Here is a 21353-nt window from a genome sequence, read left to right as displayed (position 1 = left end):
CAAATACCCCCTTTCCCCATAGCTGATCTGTTACCTGCCCGATCTGTTACCCCCATTCTGTCCTGTCCCCAGATTGACAGCCAGTTCTGCCTCTGCAGGAGAGACTAAGGAATCGGGCAGACTCAGGAGGCAGGTGGGAGGTCTGTCATACACTAACCACATCACCTGGGGCAAGTTCCTTACCTTCCCTGAGTCTCAATTTATCCAACTATAGAATCAAAATCCTATCTACCTTTGCGGATGTACTGCAAGGATTAAAAAAGGTGAGATAGGAAGGCACCTGGTGCGTTGTAAGAGATCAAACTCAAGTATGTAAATTCAGTTTAATTATTATTCTAGATCAGTGGTTCTCAAAATGTAGTCCCTTGACCAATAGTATCAGCAATGCCTGGGGGCTTGTCAGAAATGCAAATTCTTGAGTCCCAGCCCAGACCTGGTGAATCAGAAACTCTGGTGTAGGGCCCAGAAATAGGTATTTTAACAAGCCCTCTAGGAGATGCTGATGCACACTCCGGTTTAAGCGTGTAGGTCAATGTTCAATTATGTAGTGAGGTGCCCTTGTTCTTCTCTTCAATTTGTCTTGGGAAAGACCAAAGATCCTTCTGGAATTGGGCCCTGGGACTGGACACCCATCTTGTGTTATGTGGTGAGCCAGAGGAATTTATCTGTGTGGCATGAGTACGATGTTCCAGGTACCATTTTAGACGGTTAACGGATGTTTTGATATTTGATTGTCATGGTGGTGGTGGTGGTGGTGGTGGTGGTGGTGGTGGTAGTGGGGTGTGTGTGTGTGTGTGTGTGTGTGTGTGTGTGTGAGTGTGATCACTCCATTTTATGGATGAGAAACTCAAATCTCTAAGAAGTTTAACAACTAACTCAGGAAAAGGTGTAAGATCAAGAACTTTCTCATGGACTGGTGGGATCCCTACTCCTCCTGAAACCCTAAGACCTACTGCTCCCACCCCCCTTCTGTGCCAGTTCTGACTCCCAACACTGCCCATCCCACTGTGTTCCCATCCCCACCTCTTATTTCCTCTTGTGTGCCATACTCACTTTCCAAACAAACCACAACCTCTCCTCCCCTCCTCCCCCATCAAAGGTAGCCCTACAAATGGGTCTTCTCGAGTGGAAACCACTTATGAAAAGAATCACTTGAGAGAGGTGGGGCTGGGGAGAGACTCTCACTTGGATACATGATGTGCTTTCTTCCTGTCTTCTGGGCACTCAGGAGGGTAAAGAAAAGGTGCAATTTTTCAGAGAAAAGAGATTTGGCTCATTACAATGAACTGTGGAGCTAAAAGATCATTTCCTAGAAGGATTGGAAATGTTAATGCCATCATCTTGCACGAGTGGATAGGGAGGAGGCAGACAATTCCACTGAGACTGCCTGGTCCCTCATTGAAGGTAAAGGTCAGCACCTTCAATCTTGATTGAATTACCAGTATCCAGAGAGAGGGTGGCTGGGGTAGAAGAGGGAAACAGCCTGGCAGTCTCTGTACCTCCTAACTCTGCCCATTCTGTGCCAGCTGAGGTTGGATGGCTCCTTTGGGTGGGGGCAGAGAAGTTAAGCAGAGAGGAGAAGAGCACTGGGAGAAGTGAGAGGCACGAGGACCACCTGATGCATTGACTGCTTCATCCTAAGCAGGCTGTCCTGCCCACACTCCATTAAAGGAACTTTCTGGAAGGAAGGAAGGTTTCTCATTTAGATTCCTTTGGAAGCAGAATCTGAGACCAGGATTTGAGTACAAGTAGTCAGCGTGGGAGGTGATCCCCAGAAGTGGGAAGGGGAATGGGAAGGAGATGGACAGAGGAAGGAATCTGGTAAGGGGTGTGTCGTCAAGCAAGCTCCCACGGCAGATCACTGTGGCTTCATCCTGCTGAGAGCTCCAGCAGGTTTTTCCGGCTCAGGGGAGAGGAGGCAGGGTGCTCACACACCCGCTCTCTCAGTCAACGGCTGAAGGCTGCTCCGGGGGACGGTTCATCTCTTGGCACTTCTTGCTTGTCCTGTACGCAGGCAGAGAGGGCTCCAGTGGCCAGAGCAAGTCTCCCGATGAACCAGGGCACTGACGACTTCTGTACCAGGGCCCATCTGCAGGGTCCCCACCCCGCCCTCAGAGACCCCAAAGGAGAAGGCGGACTGAGAGCCAGAAGCACTGAACAACGCACCTGCTTTGTCATCCCAGGTCCATCTTTCCAGGAGTCAGCAGAGAAACCACTGTGAGAAAAGCCTCTAGGTTTGTTTTGAACCCGAGTTTCTCCCTTGAAGTGAGAAGGGCCTCTCTGAAAAGTTCATCCCAGTCAGCCATTTGGTCTGAGGTCGGATCCCTAAGCACATTCCCCGCCAAGAGTATGATGTGTCTTGATGCAGAAGGGTTCCTTGCTGGGGTCACGTGGCACCCTGGCAGCACAAGCCAGGAGCGCTGGGTGTGGCCATCCTACAGACCCACTGTGTGACCTGGGCTGGGGACTCCACATCTCTGGCCCATCACTCCTTGCCTGTGAGCTCAAAGAGGCTGGACTAAGTCTCAGCTGGGTTTAAAAGTCGCTACGCCCGATTTGGATTCAGCAGTCATTCCTCTTAATGTGCCCTCTGTGCACTGAGAGAGGAGAAACCGAGGGTCAGAGAGAGGAAGTGACCTTGCCGAAGGTCATGCGCCCGGTCAAGGGCGGAACTGAGACTAGAACCCGGCTCTGCCTGAGCCCATGTCCGGTATTCCAGTACACCTGGGCCCAGTGGGCGAGGTCTGCAGGTTCCCCTGTTCTCTGGCTTTGGGTTGGGTTTGGCCAATGGAAACCACCCGCACGAGCTGGAGCAAGAGAGAACGTGACCAACGTGCTTAGGTCGTCTCTCTCTCTGGGGGTCCTGGTTAGGTCGTCTCTCTTTCTGGGGGTCCTGGTAGCTTCTCCTCTGAGTATTTAGCCTCGAGGGCTGCACTATTCCTTGTCATCTCCCTCCAACCTACCTAGCTCACCCCTTTATACAAAAATCACTTGATTCAATTCTCTTCACGGCTGCCCCCTTGAGGGTCCCATCTGTTTCCTGCGGGGACCCCGACAGAGCTGATGAAATCTGCAGCCTCTGCCGTCACTTCCTCTCCTCCCTGCCCCCTCTTCCCGCCAGCCCAGGAGCCCCCTCCAGAAGAACAGACATGTGGGAACGCTGGGGGGAGGGGGTGGTTCTTGAAATTTCCCCCTGTCCACAGTCTCTGCCCCAGAGCTGCTTGAAAGCAAAGAGCTCTTTGTTCTGGATCTCCGTTCACTTCCTTCCCTTTCATTGCCTTGTCATCCCACCGCTGGAAACCCCATTGTCTCTGCTACCAAATTCTAGACAGCCTCATTTGGAAGAAAGGGCTGATTTAACCAAGGTTTCTCTTTCATTGTTTCATTTGCAGGCAGTCCTCTCCCTCCTCCTCTTCCCCTTTAATCTTCTCTGTCCTCCTGGCCTGGGCCTTTGTCCTCCACTCCAGCCTCCCCCGAGCTCTGGGTTCCTTAAGATGCTAATCACACCCGGTTTTCTTCTTGTGCCAAGAATATTTCTATTTATCAAGCGGCGGCAGACTTCGCCTTTGGGAGGGACACATACAAGGACAGGAACACTTTCCATTCCTCGGGGCTGTCTCTCTTTGCCCTTTCTTGTTTCAATTCCAGGACTCTTTCTTTGCTCAGTTCGTCTGTATATCTTCCAGGGGTTTTGAATGCACAGGTTGCCTGATCCTGTCTCCTTTTGTAGGGAGTGCAGACCGACACGGGCCACGGTGTCCTGGAGAATTACTGATCTGTCCATGAGAAGGATTGTTCGGGCCCGTTGAGGTAGTATCGTTAGGTGTTTGAATTCCCTCTGCCATCTCTGGGTTTCCCCAGGAAGAGGTGCGGGAGGAGGGTTCCAGTGCATGTGGTTTATGTGGGAGCAGGGGCACCGGCAGGGAGCAGGGGTGGGGAAGCAGCCCAGAGAAGGCAGCCCCCAAGAGGGGGTGTTTAAAGTCTGTTCCTGTGGTGGGCAACGGCAGCCCAGGCCGTGTGGGAATTCTGGGAAAGGTGAAGAACACACCCTCAGTGGGATGGGAAGGAGCTGGGCTATTTCACCGGCCGGAGAGAGATGGCCTTTTCCACAGAGTGTCTCGCCCCAGTTTCGAAGCAGGTCCTCGGGTGAAGAGAAGCAGTCAGGGCAGCCTGAGGGGGAAGCAAGTGAGGCGCCCAGGGCATAACCCTCAGTGAGGCGCTTGCTCTCGGGGTCGCTCCCCCGAGCATGGCATCTCCTTGAACGCTGGGTGCCTCGCTTGCTCACCTTAGTTCTGGCGGAGGATGCCAGACGGTCTGCTGGTGTTCCTCTACACCAGGTGGGGCGGCCATGGGGTGTGGGTGGGAGGAGAGCTGACAATGTCTTCTGCACCCCCAGGGATGGAGTTTAATCCCCTTCATTGTTTTTCCTTGCTACTTGGAATCCCGCCTTCCGAGCTGCAGCTTTTGCAGGGGACAGGATGGTTCTCTTCCTGCCCCTTCCTGTGTCCCATCTCTCTTCCCCCACTCAGGCTCAGTTGCTTCTTCCTCCTGCATATCATTGTGCCCTCTGTCATCCCGCTTACCTCCCTCTGTTCTTCCGGAATATTCTCTATTTTACTTGAGAAGCCAGAAGGGAGTAGTCCATGGCTAAAGCTCTCTGGGGTCTTGCACAGAGTCTGCTTTCCAACATTAAGTTCCTATTCGCTGAGCCCCATCCAGACACCAGGTTTGGGGACACAGAAGTACAGTCATCTGCCTGCTGTCACAGAGCATCTATTCCAGTGAGGAAAACAGGCAGTCAGCAGACAGTCACCCAAACGCCTCTCAAATCTCAATGATGAGGAGGGTTAAAGAGAAGACATGCATTGTCCCCAAGGAGTGAATAATGGGGTTTTGACCAAATTTGAACGGCCAGAAGAATTCCCTGAGGAGGTGATGACTGAGAAGGATCTGAAGAATAAGTAGAACTTAGTAGAGCAAAGTGAGGTGGGAAGGGCACTTTGATAGAGTACACAGAGTGTGCAAAGGCCCTGTGGCATGAAGGAGCACAGAAAGCTCAAGGGACTGAATGAAGATCAGTGTGGTTCACTGAGGAAACCAGGATGGAGAGGACACATTATGAAACAGGAGTTAGAGAGGTGGCTAAGGGCCTTTGGATAAGGAGTGTTTAGAAATGCAGGAAAGCCGTTTGAAGGGTTTTCCATAGGAAAACGACATGATCCAATTCCCATTTTGAGGATGTCCCCCTGGCTTGTGTCAGAGATAGATAAGTGGAAGTTGGGGGTCTGATTAGATGTGCAGCTGTAGGAAAAAGGCTGGACGGAGTCCAGGTGAGAGCTGACAAGGGCTCAGGTAAAGGTGCTGGGGGCCAAGGATGGGCAGGGAAGTCTGGAAGACAGACAGCTTGGTGTATCTTTTCGTCCTTAGCCCCCGTGGGCTTTTGCGTGGATGCCTGGCCCAGGCTGGATATTCTTGTCTCTCAGGGAGGCCAGGGCTCCTCACAGTGCTCTAGTCTTTATCTTTTTTTCTCTGTACAACACCCCAGGAGGAAGACCTCCTTGTACCCAATTTACAGAGAGATGACCAAGGTTTGGCGTGATCACCTAAGGACTCACAGTTCATAATTTTAGGGCATGGTATGCATGGTGCCCAAGCAGAGGATGGTCAGAGTGAGCCGCTACCTGTGCCCAGCACGGGAGCTCCATGGGAGCAGAGACGGAGAGCCCAGCACAAGGCCTGGGTCAGCAGAGGCCCACACGTTGTGGGTCTTAAAAACACACATCCTGATTGTTCAAGCATCTCTTTTCAATGCTTCACTTGCAAGAAATCTTGCTGCCTGCATTACTATCTTCCAAGAGACAAATTATAAATGTTTTCTGATTAGTTCTACCATTCATAGCCCATTCCTAAATCAGCACAGGAAACAGCTAAGCTAAAACTTCTGCCTCTTTCTTCCTTTGCAAGCTGCCTGTATCTTATGCTTTCTTCCTCCAAGTTTTTTTCTTAGGCAATGTCTAGACAGTTAAACAAAACAAAACACTGAACTGTGCTAGAAATAATTTGTTATTCAAGGTCTTTTTTTTTTTTTTTCCCCTCTGTTGTTGGCTAGATGGGGTAATCCTGAGAGCTGAGACCAGAAACGCAAGGCATACAATCAGTGAGATGTCAAAAGGTCCAGGTTGAATATACCATGGCAGACAAAGGCTGTTGCCAACTCTTGTTTCAATCAGGCTATATGCTCAACATTTTGCATGAAGTAACTTTGCCCTCTCTGTACTTATGCTGCTTTGAAGGCTGTACATGCCAATATTTGGCAGTGATAATACTGTGTGACCTACGCCTTTCTCCCTGTCTCACTGTCTAGCACTGAATATTATGCACAGTCACACACAATGTTGTGTGTTGGCACCGTCCTTATTTAGGCTTCACTGTCCCTTGGCTACCACTGCAGTAGCCTCCTGTCCCTCTGTCTCCAGGCTCTTCCAATCGAATCCATCCTCCCAATCAGCCACCCTAGTGATCTTTCCAAAATGGACACCTGATCATGCCCATCCCCCTACCAACCTGGTTGATTCCATGTCACCTGATGGGTATTCAGTGATTTCTGGTTCAAAGAAGGTGGAATGATTTATCTGTTCTGATCTTTAGGTACCGCGAGAAACTAACTCTATGGCTAAAAGTAATGGTGCCAAGCACTGTGCAAAGGTTCACCTACCTTTTTAAAACGACCCTGTCTTTATTGTTTGTAACATTTCAAAGGGAAGAAACTGAAGCTTCGAGAGGTCAGGTAACTTGCCAAGGGCCCCAGAGCTGGGATAGAAGCCCAGGCAGTCTGACTCCACAGGGGGCTCTAACCACTCTGCATCACAGCCTTCGTCAAACCATGTATCACAGGTGATTACAGGAATATTAGAGCTCACTGTCAAGCAAAAAGCAATGACCTTGCCTGCCTCCCTGACCTCTGCACAAAACATGCTTTCCTCCTACAGGCTCGGGGCCACCAAGTGTCTTGGCCAATGCAGGCCTCTGCCACACACGGCATATGTTGGCCAAGGCACTCACGTTATAGCACCTGCCCCTCTCACAGTGGGGACCGGCAGAAGTCATGAACCTGCCCCTAGTGGGGGCCAGCAGAACCCATAAACCCTGACCCTAGCATGACCAGAGTAGCCCTGGGCTCCTCTGGGCCCTGAGTTGGCTGCTCCCCAAGCCCTCAGGGCTCTTACAGGATATGATGTTTCCGTATCGATTCTTATTGCGGTTTTCATCCTCTTTGGCTGTGTCCCACGAAGCTGTCTGCCCCTCTGGTAAAGCCTAGAAAGGAAGGACAGAGTGGTTAGAATGGCCCGAGATAGGGGCTTTCTCCATGTGTGGATGAGCCGGAAGGGAAATCGGATCCACTGGGATGGTCACTCAGTACAAAGGTCTCCGTGTTCTTTGACGTGGTCTGGGGAGAATGTGAACTTGGCCCCATCATGAACTTATCTACTCGTTCATTGACTCAAATGTCACTGATGCCTTCTGTGTGTCAAGAGCCCAAACGTGGCCCGGGAGGGGAGTCATTTGCTCATTAACGCAGTCATTCGACAGGTATTTACTGAGTCCTTAATATGTACTGGGCACTGTTGTAGGTACTCGGGATACAGAGAAATAGACAAAGTTCCTTTTGAGCTTCTAGTCAACTGGGTGATGCCACAGATGAGGGAGAAGACATATGTAATTTCAGATTGTGGAAAGTGCTATGAAGAAAACTAAGCATGGAGAAGGGAGGGTGAGTTTCTTCAGATTATACAGTCCACGAGGGCTTCTCTGAGAAGGGAACAGTTAACCTGACTCCTTTGTTTTTTTAAATTTTATTTTATTTTTTTTCAGTTTTCCAAAATTCATTGTTTATGCACCACACCCAGTGCTCCATGTAATACCAAACTCCTTAATCACGTGAAAAAGTCAGTTGTGCCAAAAGCAGGATGTGCTTTCCAGGCAGAGGGAACAGTAGGTGCTAAAATGGTAACCAAATGACCGTGTCCAAGGGTAAGACAGGGAGAACGGTGATGGGGGCATCTGCATGGGCTGGGACAGCTCAAACTATAAAAGGTATTGTGGTCACTGGTGATGAGTTGGATATTATTCTAAGTGAGATGGAAAGCCATGGGAGGGTTCTGAGCAGTGCAGTTGGCTGATCTGATTTATATTTTACGAAGTACCTTCTGGCTCAAATATGGGACACAGGTTCTAGGATGCCTGGGGAGGAGGCAGGGAGATCAGTTAGGAAGTTGTTGCCATGGTCCAGGTAAGAGATGAGGCTACTGTGGACCCTTTACTGGGACGGTGGCAGAAGATGTAGTGAGAAGCGGTTATTTTCAGGATGGTCGGTTGAATATTGTAGATTTTAGTTCCCTCAGAAGCAGACTTGGAAACAAAGATTTGAATAGGAGATCTTCCTTGGGAGGCAATCCTAAGGAGCACGGGTGAGAGAGTGGGGGCAATGATACGATCACGGGAAGCTAGTCAGTACATGGTACCCCAGGAAGCAAGTCACCACAGTGCACATCTAGGCTTTAATCTCACAGGCCCATTGTAGGTTGGGTGTATCTACCCACCAATTCTCATGTACCATGGGTTGAGGACAACTCTTAGGAAATCCCTTGGCACTTCTGCCATGCTCTGTGGGTAAGCTGTGCATATTCTCTAGAAAAGTCCTTGGGCAACAAGCCAGAGGTGCTTCCAGGTGGTGGGCACTGGGTGAGCATGCATGGGAAGATGAGTGTAGAGAGGACACGAGCAGGCCAGCACATCTGCTGTAGGTGTGGACCATGAAGGAAAGAGGGATGAAGGCTGATTCCTAGACTATTGGCTTGAAGAAGTGAGTGGAGAGCCGCAGCATTTGCGGAGATGGAGGAAGTACATGTTCTGGGCACGTCAAGTGCTTAGAACGGCGCCTGCCACTTGCTGAGGCCGTGTGCTGCTCGCTGTGTTCCACACAGTAAGAGCTGCAGCGGCGGGAGCACGTTTGAGATGACTAGTCGGCACCTGAGTTGAGATGCTGAGCGGGAGGTTGGACACAGACGTTCCCAGTCAGAGCAGGGGAAAGGGTTAGGAGTCATCAATCCAAGAGGAGACAGACAAGTCAACAACCACGTGGAATGATTGAGAGAGTTAGGAGCCAAGTGTGGTGGCAACACAAGGGAGGGTACAGTCGCTTATCTCGCAGAAAAGGACTCTGGGCGTTCAAGGGAGCGGGAACAGCAGTAGGGAAGCTGCAGGAGCATGAAGGCCGGGCCACAATCCGATTCCCCTTTCCACCCCGCAGCCTGCGGCGTGGGCCGAGCGCCCTGCTCGCGGGCTGGGCACTGCTTCTGAGGCTGGATCTGTGATTCCTTCAGTCTAACACCCCTGTCTGCAGTGCGGGGGAGACCAGCATCCTCTCATCTCATTACGCTGGCCTTGCCTTTGTCCATCCATCCCTTACTAGGTTCAGCCTCAACAAGTCCATCAGCCGAATGGTCAGAAAAGCCACCCATCAGCGGGCATGCAGGACCACTGTCTAGGAAAAGCCCAGCTCATTCACAACACCCCCTTTCTTGCTTCCAATCTCCTGTGTGTTAAGCCAACCTGGGTGGGTCTTCTAGAGAAGACGTTGGCAAACTTCCTGTAACGGGTCAGCAGCCTGGGCTTTGCAGGCCAAGTACTTTGTGCCGCCTCCACTCACGGTCTGTGGTTGCAGAGGGAACGCAGTCACAAACAAAGCTGGGTATGATCTGATGAAACTTAACTTACGAAAACAGGTGTTGGGTGGGATTTAGCCTGTGGCTGCACTTTGTGGACCTTTCTTCTAGAAGCATGACTGTGATCCTCAGCTCTGCCGTGGCTGGGAAGGTAGAACCGGTGCTCATTCTGCTACCTCGCCATTCTAGATGGAAAGGAGATGGGGTGGGAGGCCCTTGCCTAGGCTGCCTGGCTAAGCTGTGTTCTCCAAGTTCGCCTTCCCCAGGGTTTCAGACCAGGGTACTAGAGTGTCTTCCCAGCTATTAATTGATCAGAATTTTATTCTCTGTATGTCACAAACCCTTAAGCATCCCAGAGGAGAAGCGAAGCAGGTGCTAGGCTCTGGGCACCAATCTCTGCCCAAAATATGAGTGTGACAAAAGTGTCACGGAGAGAGAAAGGTGCTCACTTTACAGAGGGCCTGTCTCTCCTTTTTGTTCTCATCCTCCTTCCTTCCTCTTCATTACAAATGACCATCACCCTGCATCCCCCTTGCCATCAGCGTAGAGCATCTCTAGACCGCAAGTGGTTCTTGCTTTTGCACGTAACTCTTAGAACTCAAAGATTCTAGCTCTGGGGCCTCACCCTCCTGCCCCAGCCCGGTAGCTCCTGCTGTTTCAGACAACCTGCCAGGCCTATCTATTCCTGGCTCTCCGCAGTGGCGGGCCATGACTGTCTCACCAGCAACACTGGATTTCTCAACGTTTAAGTGGGTTTTCTGGGATTGGTTTTTCTACTGGAAACCCTGTATGATAAAAGCCAACTGTTCCTTCCATTATATCCAGCCAACAAAAGTGGTATGAAGCCATGAATAGGACACTCCAAGTATTTTCATAATTATTTTTTTGGGAAAAAAAAATCTGTTGAGTACTTACTACGTGCTAGGGCTTGGGTTATAGTTTGCTGAAGGTTTTGTTATGGCTGTACATTAGAATCGTCTGGGGAAGCTTTAAAACTCCCAAAGCCACAGCCCTGTTAAATTTCATCGGACTCCCTGGGGATGGGACACAGGCTGTCAGCAGTGTTTAAACTCCCTGGGTGGTTCTAATGCACAGTCACCCTTCTTGCAAATAATGAATTTACCTGGAGAAACACTTTCCCACGAGTCTCCTCACTGGTTTCTCTTGCTTTGGTCTTATCCCTTCCAACCCATTCTCCACTGTAATCAGAGAGATCTTTCTAAAATGTGAATAGGACCCAGTTACTCCCCTTGCCATTATCTTCAGGATAAATTCCAAAGTCTTCAATACAAGGTCCCTAATGACTTCACCCTACATGCCCCTCCAGCCTCATTTCTTGCCCTTATACTAATATTCTAAAGATGGGGAACCAAATGCAAGGCCACAGACCATTTCAGGTGTTCCAGATTTCCAAGACTGACTTTATATATGCTGTTCCCTCTGCCTGAAATTCTCTTCCACCTGAGTCTGCCTGGAAAGCTCCTACATACCCTTTAAAACCCATTTCAAGCATCTTCTGTTTCGTGAAAGCTCCAACCCTGCTACTCCTCCCAGCACTCCACTTCCTCACCATCTAGTGGGTCATTTCTGTGATTAGATGGACTCCTTTGCATCTAATTATTTGGAAGTCCTGTCTCCCAACCTAATGATGGGCTATTCCAGGAAAAGGGCAGCTTCTTGTTCGTGTCTCTATCTCTAGAGCCCGACACTGGCCTGTATTTCATATCTACCTGAATCCCCTTTGGAATAAATGAATGGAGTGGACAGATGGTTGAAAACATTAGCGGGTGAGGTGGCTTCTGTGCGTTCTCTTTAATCTCAGAGGTGTCAGTGATCTTGAAAACTATCTGGTTGTGTCCCCTTCCACAGTGACCTTCTGGGCAGTGGGAAGGCTGATGTGTAGCATCAGCTACTTGGATATGCTCGGTGACAGAGAGCTCACCACCTCATAATTCTTACGGACAGTTTGGACAGAATTTTGTTTCCTCTGCCTCCACGTACTTTGCCTTTGCCCTACGCTATGGGGGACCCACAGGATTAACATACACCTCCGTGCTGTGACACTGCAGAGATTTGATGACGATCCCTGTCCACCCTCGGAGTCCTTAAGTGGCACAATCTGGGAGTTGTCTTAACATCCAGGCCATAACCTTCAGGATGCACCCAGCATGCCGATATCCTTTGAAAAATCTTAAGCTGAGCAAAGCAGTTGTGATAAGTGGCCCTTCTCTGAGAAACCACACAGGCCCCTGACACAGCCCTGGGAGGCTCTCTGTGTCCCTCGGTGGGGCTGGGGGAGGAGGGGTGAGCCTGGGGGCCACGATGCTGTTGACCGAGGTAGAGGAGGCGAGGCCTAACAGAGCCACCTAGGAGTGAGCAGTAATGACCCCCTAATTGGCAGACTTTGATCATATGTCCATTTCCCTTTTTAGGGAGCTGCAATGTAATAGGGGATAATCTCTTGAAGGGAAAAAAAATATGAAGGGGTAAAAGTATGAAAGGGAGACTCATCTCCATCTTCAAAGTGAGCCAGCCGAGGGCCATTATTTTTACATTAGTGGCTAGTTACAGTAGATTGACTAGGGAATGGCGGCGGTCATTAGGAGCTAATCACATTCTTTTCAAGCCAAAATTGCCATCTCATTATAATCATCCATTATCAATCTCTGCTTTCCTCTTCTCATTCTCTTCTCCCGAGAGTGCGAGCTCTATTTTTACCCTCTTCTCTGAGTGTGGAAATGTTTCCTACTCTTCAACAGTGTTGCTTTTTCTAAGGCAATCATTTGGGGCTATCCTAGAGGACGCATTTGGGGATGTCCTGATCCCTGGAGGTCTGAGCTGTGGTGTTCACAGAATCCTCAAAAGTCAGACCTGGAAGGATCTTCTGAGAAAACCGTTGCCTCACTTTAGAGATCAGCAAAGTGAGGTCTAGAAACAGGAAATGACTTGCCTGAGCAGACGAGTTGAGTGGATCTATCTTCCCTCCACTCCTCCGCCCTTCTTCCCGCCCTCCCTCTCTCCCTCTGTTCCACAGCCACCATCTGGGTGCTACACGCCACTCTTAGGTTCTAGAAATAACAGCAACGAACGTGGCACCCAGGATCTAAGGAACTTAGTTCTGGTTGTGGGAAGGTGCAGACAATAAACGAACAGACAAGATAATTACTGTTTATAAACCAGTATATCCCAGTGTGTTCATGGCAATACACAAGGTGCCAGTGTAGACAGTGCCTAGGAGGAAGAGACAGCTTCAGACAGAATGGACTGCATAGGACATTTTTGAAAAGGTGACATTTGAGAAAGAAAGCAGCAACCCCTGACATCCAGCAGCTGGCCAGGCACTCACAGCCGGATCCTGGTGTCCTACTCTTGAGCATAAACAATTTCTCAGAATGCCAACATCGGACGAGGCTACTCTGAGGCCAGGATGGGGCAAGGCATAAACATGACCACGGTGTGGTCCTAACTAAACACAGACACAGTATGAATATTGTCCAAGCCAAGAAAAAAAAAAATATGACCAAAGTTCCACCTATCCTGGGTCACAGGAGAGATGGCTGCTCCTCTGCCACTCACAGCTTTAGGCTCTGTCCAGCGTCCTCTTCTTAGGGCTAGGATTTATTAAGGTCCCCAGTCTTACCACTGCCTCACGATGCCCAATCCCGAACAAAGCCCCGTATCCCCCAACACAGCCCACAGCCTCGGAGCCATTTCTCATGTCCTCTTACTGAGATATCCTGCAGGATTTAAACCTGGCTTGCTTAACACCAGGTGTGTTCCTACGTGTCTCTTGTTAACACACTGGGGCTGAACACTAAACGCTGAGCAGAAGCCAGCGGTGGCAAAAGCAGGGGGAAGAACATTCTAGGACTGAAGCAAGAGCAAGTGCAAAGACCCTGAGATGGAATGAGCTTGGTGTGTTCTGGAGCTGGAAGGGGGGTTGCTCTCTGGGGTCTAGAGAATAGGAGCAAGCAAGTGACACAGAACGTGGGCGGGAGGGAGTGGCGTGCAATGGTGGTCGGTGAACCACTGCCACGAGTACGAGTTTTATTCTACATCAGTGAACATACTTTGGACATGTTTCCAGATGAGGAGGCTAAGCCAGTACCAGCAGCGCGATAAGTGGCTCAGAGCTCTTGTCTCATGAACCCTCCCTTCATCCCTACTGCCAGGCTTCACAGACTTGAGGGTCAAATTCAGATCTGGTGCCTCCTAACTCTCCCTGTGACTGTGACCCACCCACTCACCCATCCAGCTTCGCTCCCAGCCACGGAGCTCCATAAGCCAGACACTCCACGTACCTAGAGAGACCCCGGTGGGGGTCATGGGCTTTGCAGGCCCTGCTGTGCTGAATCAGTCCACAGGACTGTGGAAACTACCTCAGTTTCCCCACTTACTACTTTAGTTCCCTACTCTAACTAGGAATTGCCCCTGATGTCTGGCTGTTTCCGTCAACCTGTTGGCTTGGCTCTCCTGAGATAGGAGGGTCCTTTCTGAAGCGGGCCATCCTTCATTGCACTCTTCTTTGTACCTAAGCCTCTTTCCGTTGTGCCCAAATGGTGAAATGTCAGAACACAGAGCTCCCAGGAGCAACTCAGCGGCCACCCAGGGCTGGGAGTGTCCTGCCATTTCATTTCCCTGTGCACCACCTACCCTTGGCAGATTCTGCCAGTTATGATGTCCCTCCTATGGTTTGACTGTATCCTTGGAGATAATTGGGTAGGATATGCCCTGGGGTGCAGTAAAACCAGGCCCAGGGAATGCTGACCAGGCACTTCCTGGCTGCTGCCTCGGGGTACAGCGGATGGCCTACTTTCTCCATGAGCTGTCCAGCCTGCCAGGACTTCCCTGCATGCCTGCCCACCAGGGCATTCTCTGGCATACTCCGGAGGGTCTCCACCAGGAGGCACCCTTTCCCCTGGGTCTTGCCTTCATTTTTGTCAAGAATGCCTCTTGCCCACCAGCGGTGCCTAATGAGTCAGGGAAAAGGCAGGGCTTTGCAAAAGGCAGACAGACTAGAAGGAATATTTTGTCCCTCTTGAACTCCATGAACTTTTCTGAACATTAAGTCAATAATTGCCCTTCCCAGCCCTGCCGCATTTCTGAGCCTGGACTGCAGGCTGTGGGTGGGGGGGGCGCGGGGGGGCGGGTGGGGACCTGCCTGTGCCACAGATTCAGCTGCTCTGCTCCACCTGGGATGTGGAGGCAAAGAGGAAGTGGCTGTTTCTATGCTCAGCACTCAGAATAGTGAGCAATAAGAACGGTTTATAGCCTAATGGGCTAAAAAGAAAAAGATACGCCCTTCAGGTTAGGGGTGGGGGAAGGGTTTGACTCTGTGGGGCAGGGAAGGGAATTTGTTGCCAATGGAACTCTCATGCATCTTGGTGTTTATGTGACTCTATGCATTTGTTAAAACTTAGGGAACTATACACCTCTGCCCCACCCCCTCAATGGGTTTGATGGCATGTAAATTTAAAACAATGAAGAGCAAATACACCTCATGGAGTTTGGTGATGATTCGTGACTACACGAGGCAACGGTGGCGGGTTGCTCATACCGTGTCGGGTGCACAGGTGTTTGGAGTCTCGTCCTTCCCTGTCTTGCCTAAGGATGTGCTTACAGACACCCGTGGCTTACTTCTGGAACTCACTCTCTGCCTCCCTTTTGTCACAAACATCCAATTTACTGTCATAAGACCAAAGATGGGGGCTCTTTGCAACATCCATCCTGGTTTGCCTTGGACCAAAGGGCTTCCTGGGGTTGTAGGATTTCATTTTAAAACTGGGACTATCCTGGACAAAGCAGGACAAATCATTCACCCTAGGAACAGCTAAGATGGAGTATTCAAAGAATGAGAAAGTTTTGTGAAGTTTTGGAGGCTCAAGGTCTGGTCTCCATGGAGGTCCATGAGTTCAGTAAACACTGATATTTACTGAAGTCCGTTGCTGACTGGTAGATGGGAAGGGCTGCCATGGACAGCTGTACTGGTTGTGCACAGTGCAGGAGCCACACGTCTGAGGCAGTGTCATCTATTTGGTAGGCAGTTCTGTATATATTATGAACAAGTATCTTGAGACACGTGCACCTTTTGCTCTTTCACCCTAAGGAGCCGTGTGAGTTCCTGGTGGCCCGGCAGGGCCCAGGCTTGCAACAATGTCTCTCCCTGCACTGAAAAGCCCACACCTTAGGGATTATAAATGTGGATGGGGAAGGCAGGAGAGGATAACTAATGACATCTACTCAGAGTGGCATCAGGAGAGCAAATATTATTGCGACCATATCACTAAATAGATGGTAATTTATGAGTTCTGCCAGGGAAGCTGAGTAGAAAATCAGATGGCAGCATGATGGGGGTATTTGTCTGTGACGGGAGCTCTGATCAAGGCAGAAGATTTGAGTGTGTGTCTGTGTGTAGAGTCCCAGAGCACCATTTTAAAAGCCCCCCATTAAAAGCTCAAGGTTTCTTTTAAAAAGAGATTTTAGGACCATGGTTCTCAAATTTTGGTAGTCATTCAAATTTCTTAGGGAATTTGGTCAAATACAGAGGACTGGGCCCTGTCCCGTGTCAATGACCCTGCGTCTTAATGTTCTTTCCTGACTCTCCAGGTGATTCTGACACATGTCACAGTTTGAGAACCATTGTCTTAGGAGTAAGGTAAACGGGAACAGCAGATTTCTGGGGAAGAGTCAATTTAAATTTTAAGGCAAATACTTGGTGTCCCTACACAGACAGCCCAGAGATGTGGGAGTCATTCTGCATTGGTGTCTTTCTTTAAGAAATACTGCCTTTGGAGGAGTCAAGATGGCGGAGAAGTAGCAGGCTGAGACACATCAGGTAGCAGGAGATCAGCGAGATAGCTTATCAAACCATTGCAAACACCTACAAATCCAACTAGAGATCGAAGAGAAGAAGAACAGCAATTCTAGAAACAGAAAATCGACCACTTTCTGAAAGGTAGGACTGGCGGAGAAGTGAATCCAAAGCAATGGGAAGATAGACCGCGGAGGGAGGGGCCGGCTCCCGGCAAGCGGCGGAGCAACTGAGCACTAAAGCAGGACTTTTAAAAGTCTGCTCCACGGAGGGACGTCACTCCAGAGGCTAAACCAGGGGGAAGCCCATGCGGGGTCAGTGTGGCCCCAGGTCCCGCGGGGTCACGGAAGGATGGGGGGTGTCTGAGTGTCACAGAGCTCGCAGGTATTAGATAGGGGAAGCCGGCTACAGAGACAAAGCCGAGGAGTGAGCTCTCAGCCCGGGGTTACCTTGTGCCGGTCGCAGGCTGGGTGGGCTCGGAGCATGGCCGGAGGCCAGGGAGACGGGAGGGATTGGGCTCTTTTCTCTGAGGGTGCAATGAGGAGTGGGGCCCTGAGCTCTCGGCTCCTCCGGGCCGGAGACTGGGAGGCCGCCATTTTCATTCCCATCCCCTGGAACTCTACGGAAAGTGTTCATGGGACAAAAGCTCCTGAAAGTGAACCCAAGCCCGATTACTTAGCCCGGCCCCTGGTAAGGGCGGTGCAATTCTGCCTCGGGCAACGACACTTGAGAATCACTACAACAGGCCACTCCCCCAGAAGATCAACAAGAAATCCAGCCAAGACCAACTTCACCTACCAAGGAGAGCAGCAGAATTCTAGAGGAGGAGAAAGCAAAGCACGGAACTCATGGCTTTCTCCCCATGATTCTTTAGTCTTGCGGTTAATTTATTTTTATATTTATTTTTTTTTCCTGCTAAATTTTTTTTAACTTTTACCCTTTTCTTTTTTAATGTTTTTTAAGTAGTTTATCTAATATATATATATATATATATATATATATATATATATATATATTTTCCTTTTTTATATTTTTTCTTTATTTCTTTTCTTGTTTTAATTTTTTTTTCTGAACTTCTTTTTATCCCCTTTCTCCCCGCCACGATTTGGGGTCTCTTCTGATTTGGTTAAAGTGCATTTTCCTGGGGTCTTTTCCACCCTTTTAGTATTTTATTTGTTCCTTCATGTACTCTTATGTGGACAAAATGACAAGGCGGAAAACTCACCACAAAAAAAAGAACAAGAGGCAGTACCAAAGTCTAAGGACCTAAACAATACAGACATTGGTAATATGTCAGATCTACAGTTCAGAATGATGATTCTCAAGGTTCTAGCCGGGCTCGAAAAAGGTATGGAAGATATTAGAGAAACCCTCTCTGGAGAGATAAATGCCCTTTCTGGAGAAATAAAAGAACTAAAATCTAACCAAGTTGAAATCAAAAAAGCTATTGATGAGGTGCAATAAAAAATGGAGGCTCTTACTGCTAGGATAAATGAGGCAGAAGAAAGAATTAGTGACATAGAAGACCAAATGACAGAGAATAAAGAAGCTGAGCAAAAGAGGGACAAACAACTACTGGACCACGAGGGGAGAATTCGAGAGATAGGTGACACCATAAGATGAAACAACATTAGAATAATTGGGATTCCAGGAGAAGAAGAAAGAGAGAGGGGAGCAGAAGGTACATTGGAAAGAATTATTGTAGAGAATTTCCCTAATATGGCAAAGGGAACAAGCATCAAAATCCAGGAGGTGCAGAGAACCCCCCTCAAAATCAACAAGAATAGGTCCACACCCCATTCCCTAATAGTAAAACTTACAAGTCTTAGTGACAAAGAGAAAATCCTGAAAGCAGCCCAGGAAAAGAAGTCTGTAACATACAATGGTAAAAATATTAGATTGGCAGACTTATCCACAGAGACCTGGCAGGCCAGAAAGAACTGGCATGAGATATTCAGAGCACTAAACCAGAAAAACATGCAGCCAAGAATATTATATCCAGCTAGACTATCATTGAAAATAGAAGGAGAGATAAAAAGCTTCCAGGACAAACAAAAACTGAAAGAATTTGCAAACACCAAACTAGCTCTACGGTAAATATTGAAAGGGGTCCTCTAAACAAAGAGAGAGCCTAAAAGTAGTAGATCAGAAAGGAACAGAGACAATATACAGTAACAATCACCTTACAGGCAATACAAGGCACTAAATTCATATCTCTCAATAGTTACCCTGAATGTTAATGGGCTAAATGCCCCAATCAAAAGACACAGGGTATCAGAATGGATTAAAAAAAAAAAAACCATCAATATGTTGCCTACAAGAAACTCATTTTAGACCCAAAGACACCTCCAGATTTAAAGAGAGGGGGTGGAAAACAATGTACCATGCTAATGGACATCAGAAGAAAGCAGGGGTGGCAATCCTTATATCAGATCAATTAGATTTTAAGCCAAAGACTATAATAAGAGATGAAGAAGGACACTATATCATACTCAAAGGGTCTGTCCAACAAGAAAATCTAACAATTTTAAATATCTATGCCCCTAACGTGGGAGCAGCCAATTATATAAACCAATTAATAACAAAATCAAAGAAACACATCAACAATAATACAATAATAGTAGGGGACTTTAACACTCCCCTCACTGAAATGGACAGATCATCCAAGCAAAAGATCAACAAGGAAATAAAGGCCTTAAATGACACAATAGACCAGATGGACATCACAGATATATTCAGAACATTTCATCCCAAAGCAACAGAATACACATTATTCTCTAGTGCACATGGAACATTCTCCAGAATAGATCACATCCTGGGTCATAAATCAGGTCTCAACCGGTATCAAAAGATTGCGATCATTCCCTGCATATTTTCAGACCACAATGCTCTGAAGCTAGAACTCAATCACAAGAGGAAATTTGGAAAGAACACAAATAAATGGAGATTAAACAGCATCCTTCTAAAGAATGAATGGGTCAACCAGGAAATTAAAGAAGAATTGAAAAAATTCATGGAAACAAATAATAATGAAAACACAACAGTTCAAAATCTGTGGCACACAGCAAAGGCAGTCCTGAGAGGAAAATATATAGCGGTACAAGCCTTTCTCAAGAAACAAGAAAGGTCTCAAATACACAACCTAACCCTACACCTAAAGGAGCTGGAGAAAGAACAAGAAGGAAATCCTAAACCCAGCAGGAGAAGAGAAATCATAAAGATCAGAGCAGAAATCAATGAAATAGAAACCAAAAAAACAACAGAACAAATCAACAAAACTAGGAGCTGGTTCTTTGAAAGAATTAATAAGATTGATAAACCCCTGGCCAGACTTATCAAAAAGAAAAGAGAAAGGTCACAAATAAATAAAATCATGAATGAAAGAGGAGAGATCATAACTAACACCAAAGAAATACAAACAATTATAAGAACATTCTATGAGCCACTCTACGCCAACAAATTTGACAATCTGGAAGAAATGGATGCATTCCTAGAGACATATAAACTATCACAACTGAACCAGGAAGAAATAGATAACCTGAACAGACCCATAACCAGTAAGGAGATTGAAACAGTCATCAAAAATCTCCAAACAAACAAAAGCCCAGGGCCAGACAGCTTCCCAGGGGAATTCTACCAAACATTTAAAGAAGAACTAATTCCTACTCTCCTGAAACTGTTCCAAAAAATAGAAATGGAAGGAAAACTTCCAAACTCATTTTATGAGGCCAGCATCACCTTGATCCCAAAACCAGACAAGGATCCCACCAAAAAAGAGAATTACAGACCCATATCCTTGATGAACACAGATGCAAAAATTCTCACCAAAATACTAGCCAATAGGATTCAACAGTACATTAAAAGGATTATTCACCACGACCAAGTGGGATTTATTCCAGGGCTGCGAGGTTGGTTCAACATCCACAAATCAATCAATATGATACAACACATTAATAAAAGAAAGGACAAGAACCATATGATACTCTCAATAGATGCTGAAAAAGCATTTGACAAAGTACAGCATCTCTTCCTGATCAAAACTCTTCAAAGTGTAGGGATAGAGGGCACATACCTCAATATTATCAAAGCCATCTATGAAAAACCAACTGCAAATATCATTCTCAATGGAGAGAATCTGAAAGCTTTTCCGCTAAGGTCAGGAACATGGCAGGGATGTCCATTATCACCACTGCTATTCAACATAGTACTAGAAGTCCTAGCCTCAGCAATCAGACAACAAAAAGAAATTAAAGGCATCCAAATCGGCAGAGAAGAAGTCAAACTATCACTCTTTGCAGATGATATGATACTATATGTGGAAAACCCAAAAGACTCCACTCCAAAACTGCTAGAACTTTTACAGGAATTTAGTAAAGCGTCAGGATATAAAATCAATGCACAGAAATCAGTTGCATTTCTCTACACCAACAACAAGACAGAAGAAAGAGAAATTAAGGAGTCAATCCCATTTACAATCGCACCCAAAACTATAAGATACCTAGGAATAAACCTAACCAAAGAGGCTAAGAATCTATACTCAGAAAACTATAAAGTACTCATGAAAGAAATTGAGGAAGACACAAAGAAATGGAAAAATGTTCCATGCTCCTGGATTGGAAGAACAAATATTGTGAAAATGTCTATGCTACCTAAAGCAATCTACACATTTAAAGCAATCCCTATCAAAATCCTACCCATTTTTTTCAAAGAAATGGAACAAATAATCCTAAAATTTATATGGAACCAGAAAAGACCTCAAATAGCCAAAGGAATATTGAAAAACAAAGCCAAAGTCGGTGGCATCACAATTCTGGACT

General features: G+C 47.6%; 1 protein-coding gene across 8 annotated transcripts in view; it reads right to left on the bottom strand.

The window, feature by feature from the left end:
* The window catches only part of PTPRT (protein tyrosine phosphatase receptor type T), a gene marked incomplete at both ends in the record, with an annotated part of 1058076 nt that overhangs the window by 68702 nt on the left and 968021 nt on the right, over positions 1-21353 (bottom strand). For 7 of the 8 annotated variants that reach the window (XM_080814111.1, XM_080814112.1, XM_080814114.1 and 4 more), the window contains one exon: positions 7227-7314. In XM_080814111.1, coding sequence (XP_080670237.1) covers positions 7227-7314 — 88 coding nt within the window. Of the gene's footprint in view, positions 1-7226; positions 7315-10848; positions 10945-21353 lie in introns of all 8 variants that reach the window. The other variant, XM_080814118.1, reaches the window with a different exon arrangement.

The sequence above is a fragment of the Martes martes genome, assembly GCF_963455335.1.
Source record: "Martes martes genome assembly, chromosome: 9".
In the NCBI taxonomy this organism is placed as follows: Eukaryota; Metazoa; Chordata; class Mammalia; order Carnivora; family Mustelidae; genus Martes; species Martes martes.
This window is presented reverse-complemented; position numbering and strand designations above follow the sequence as displayed.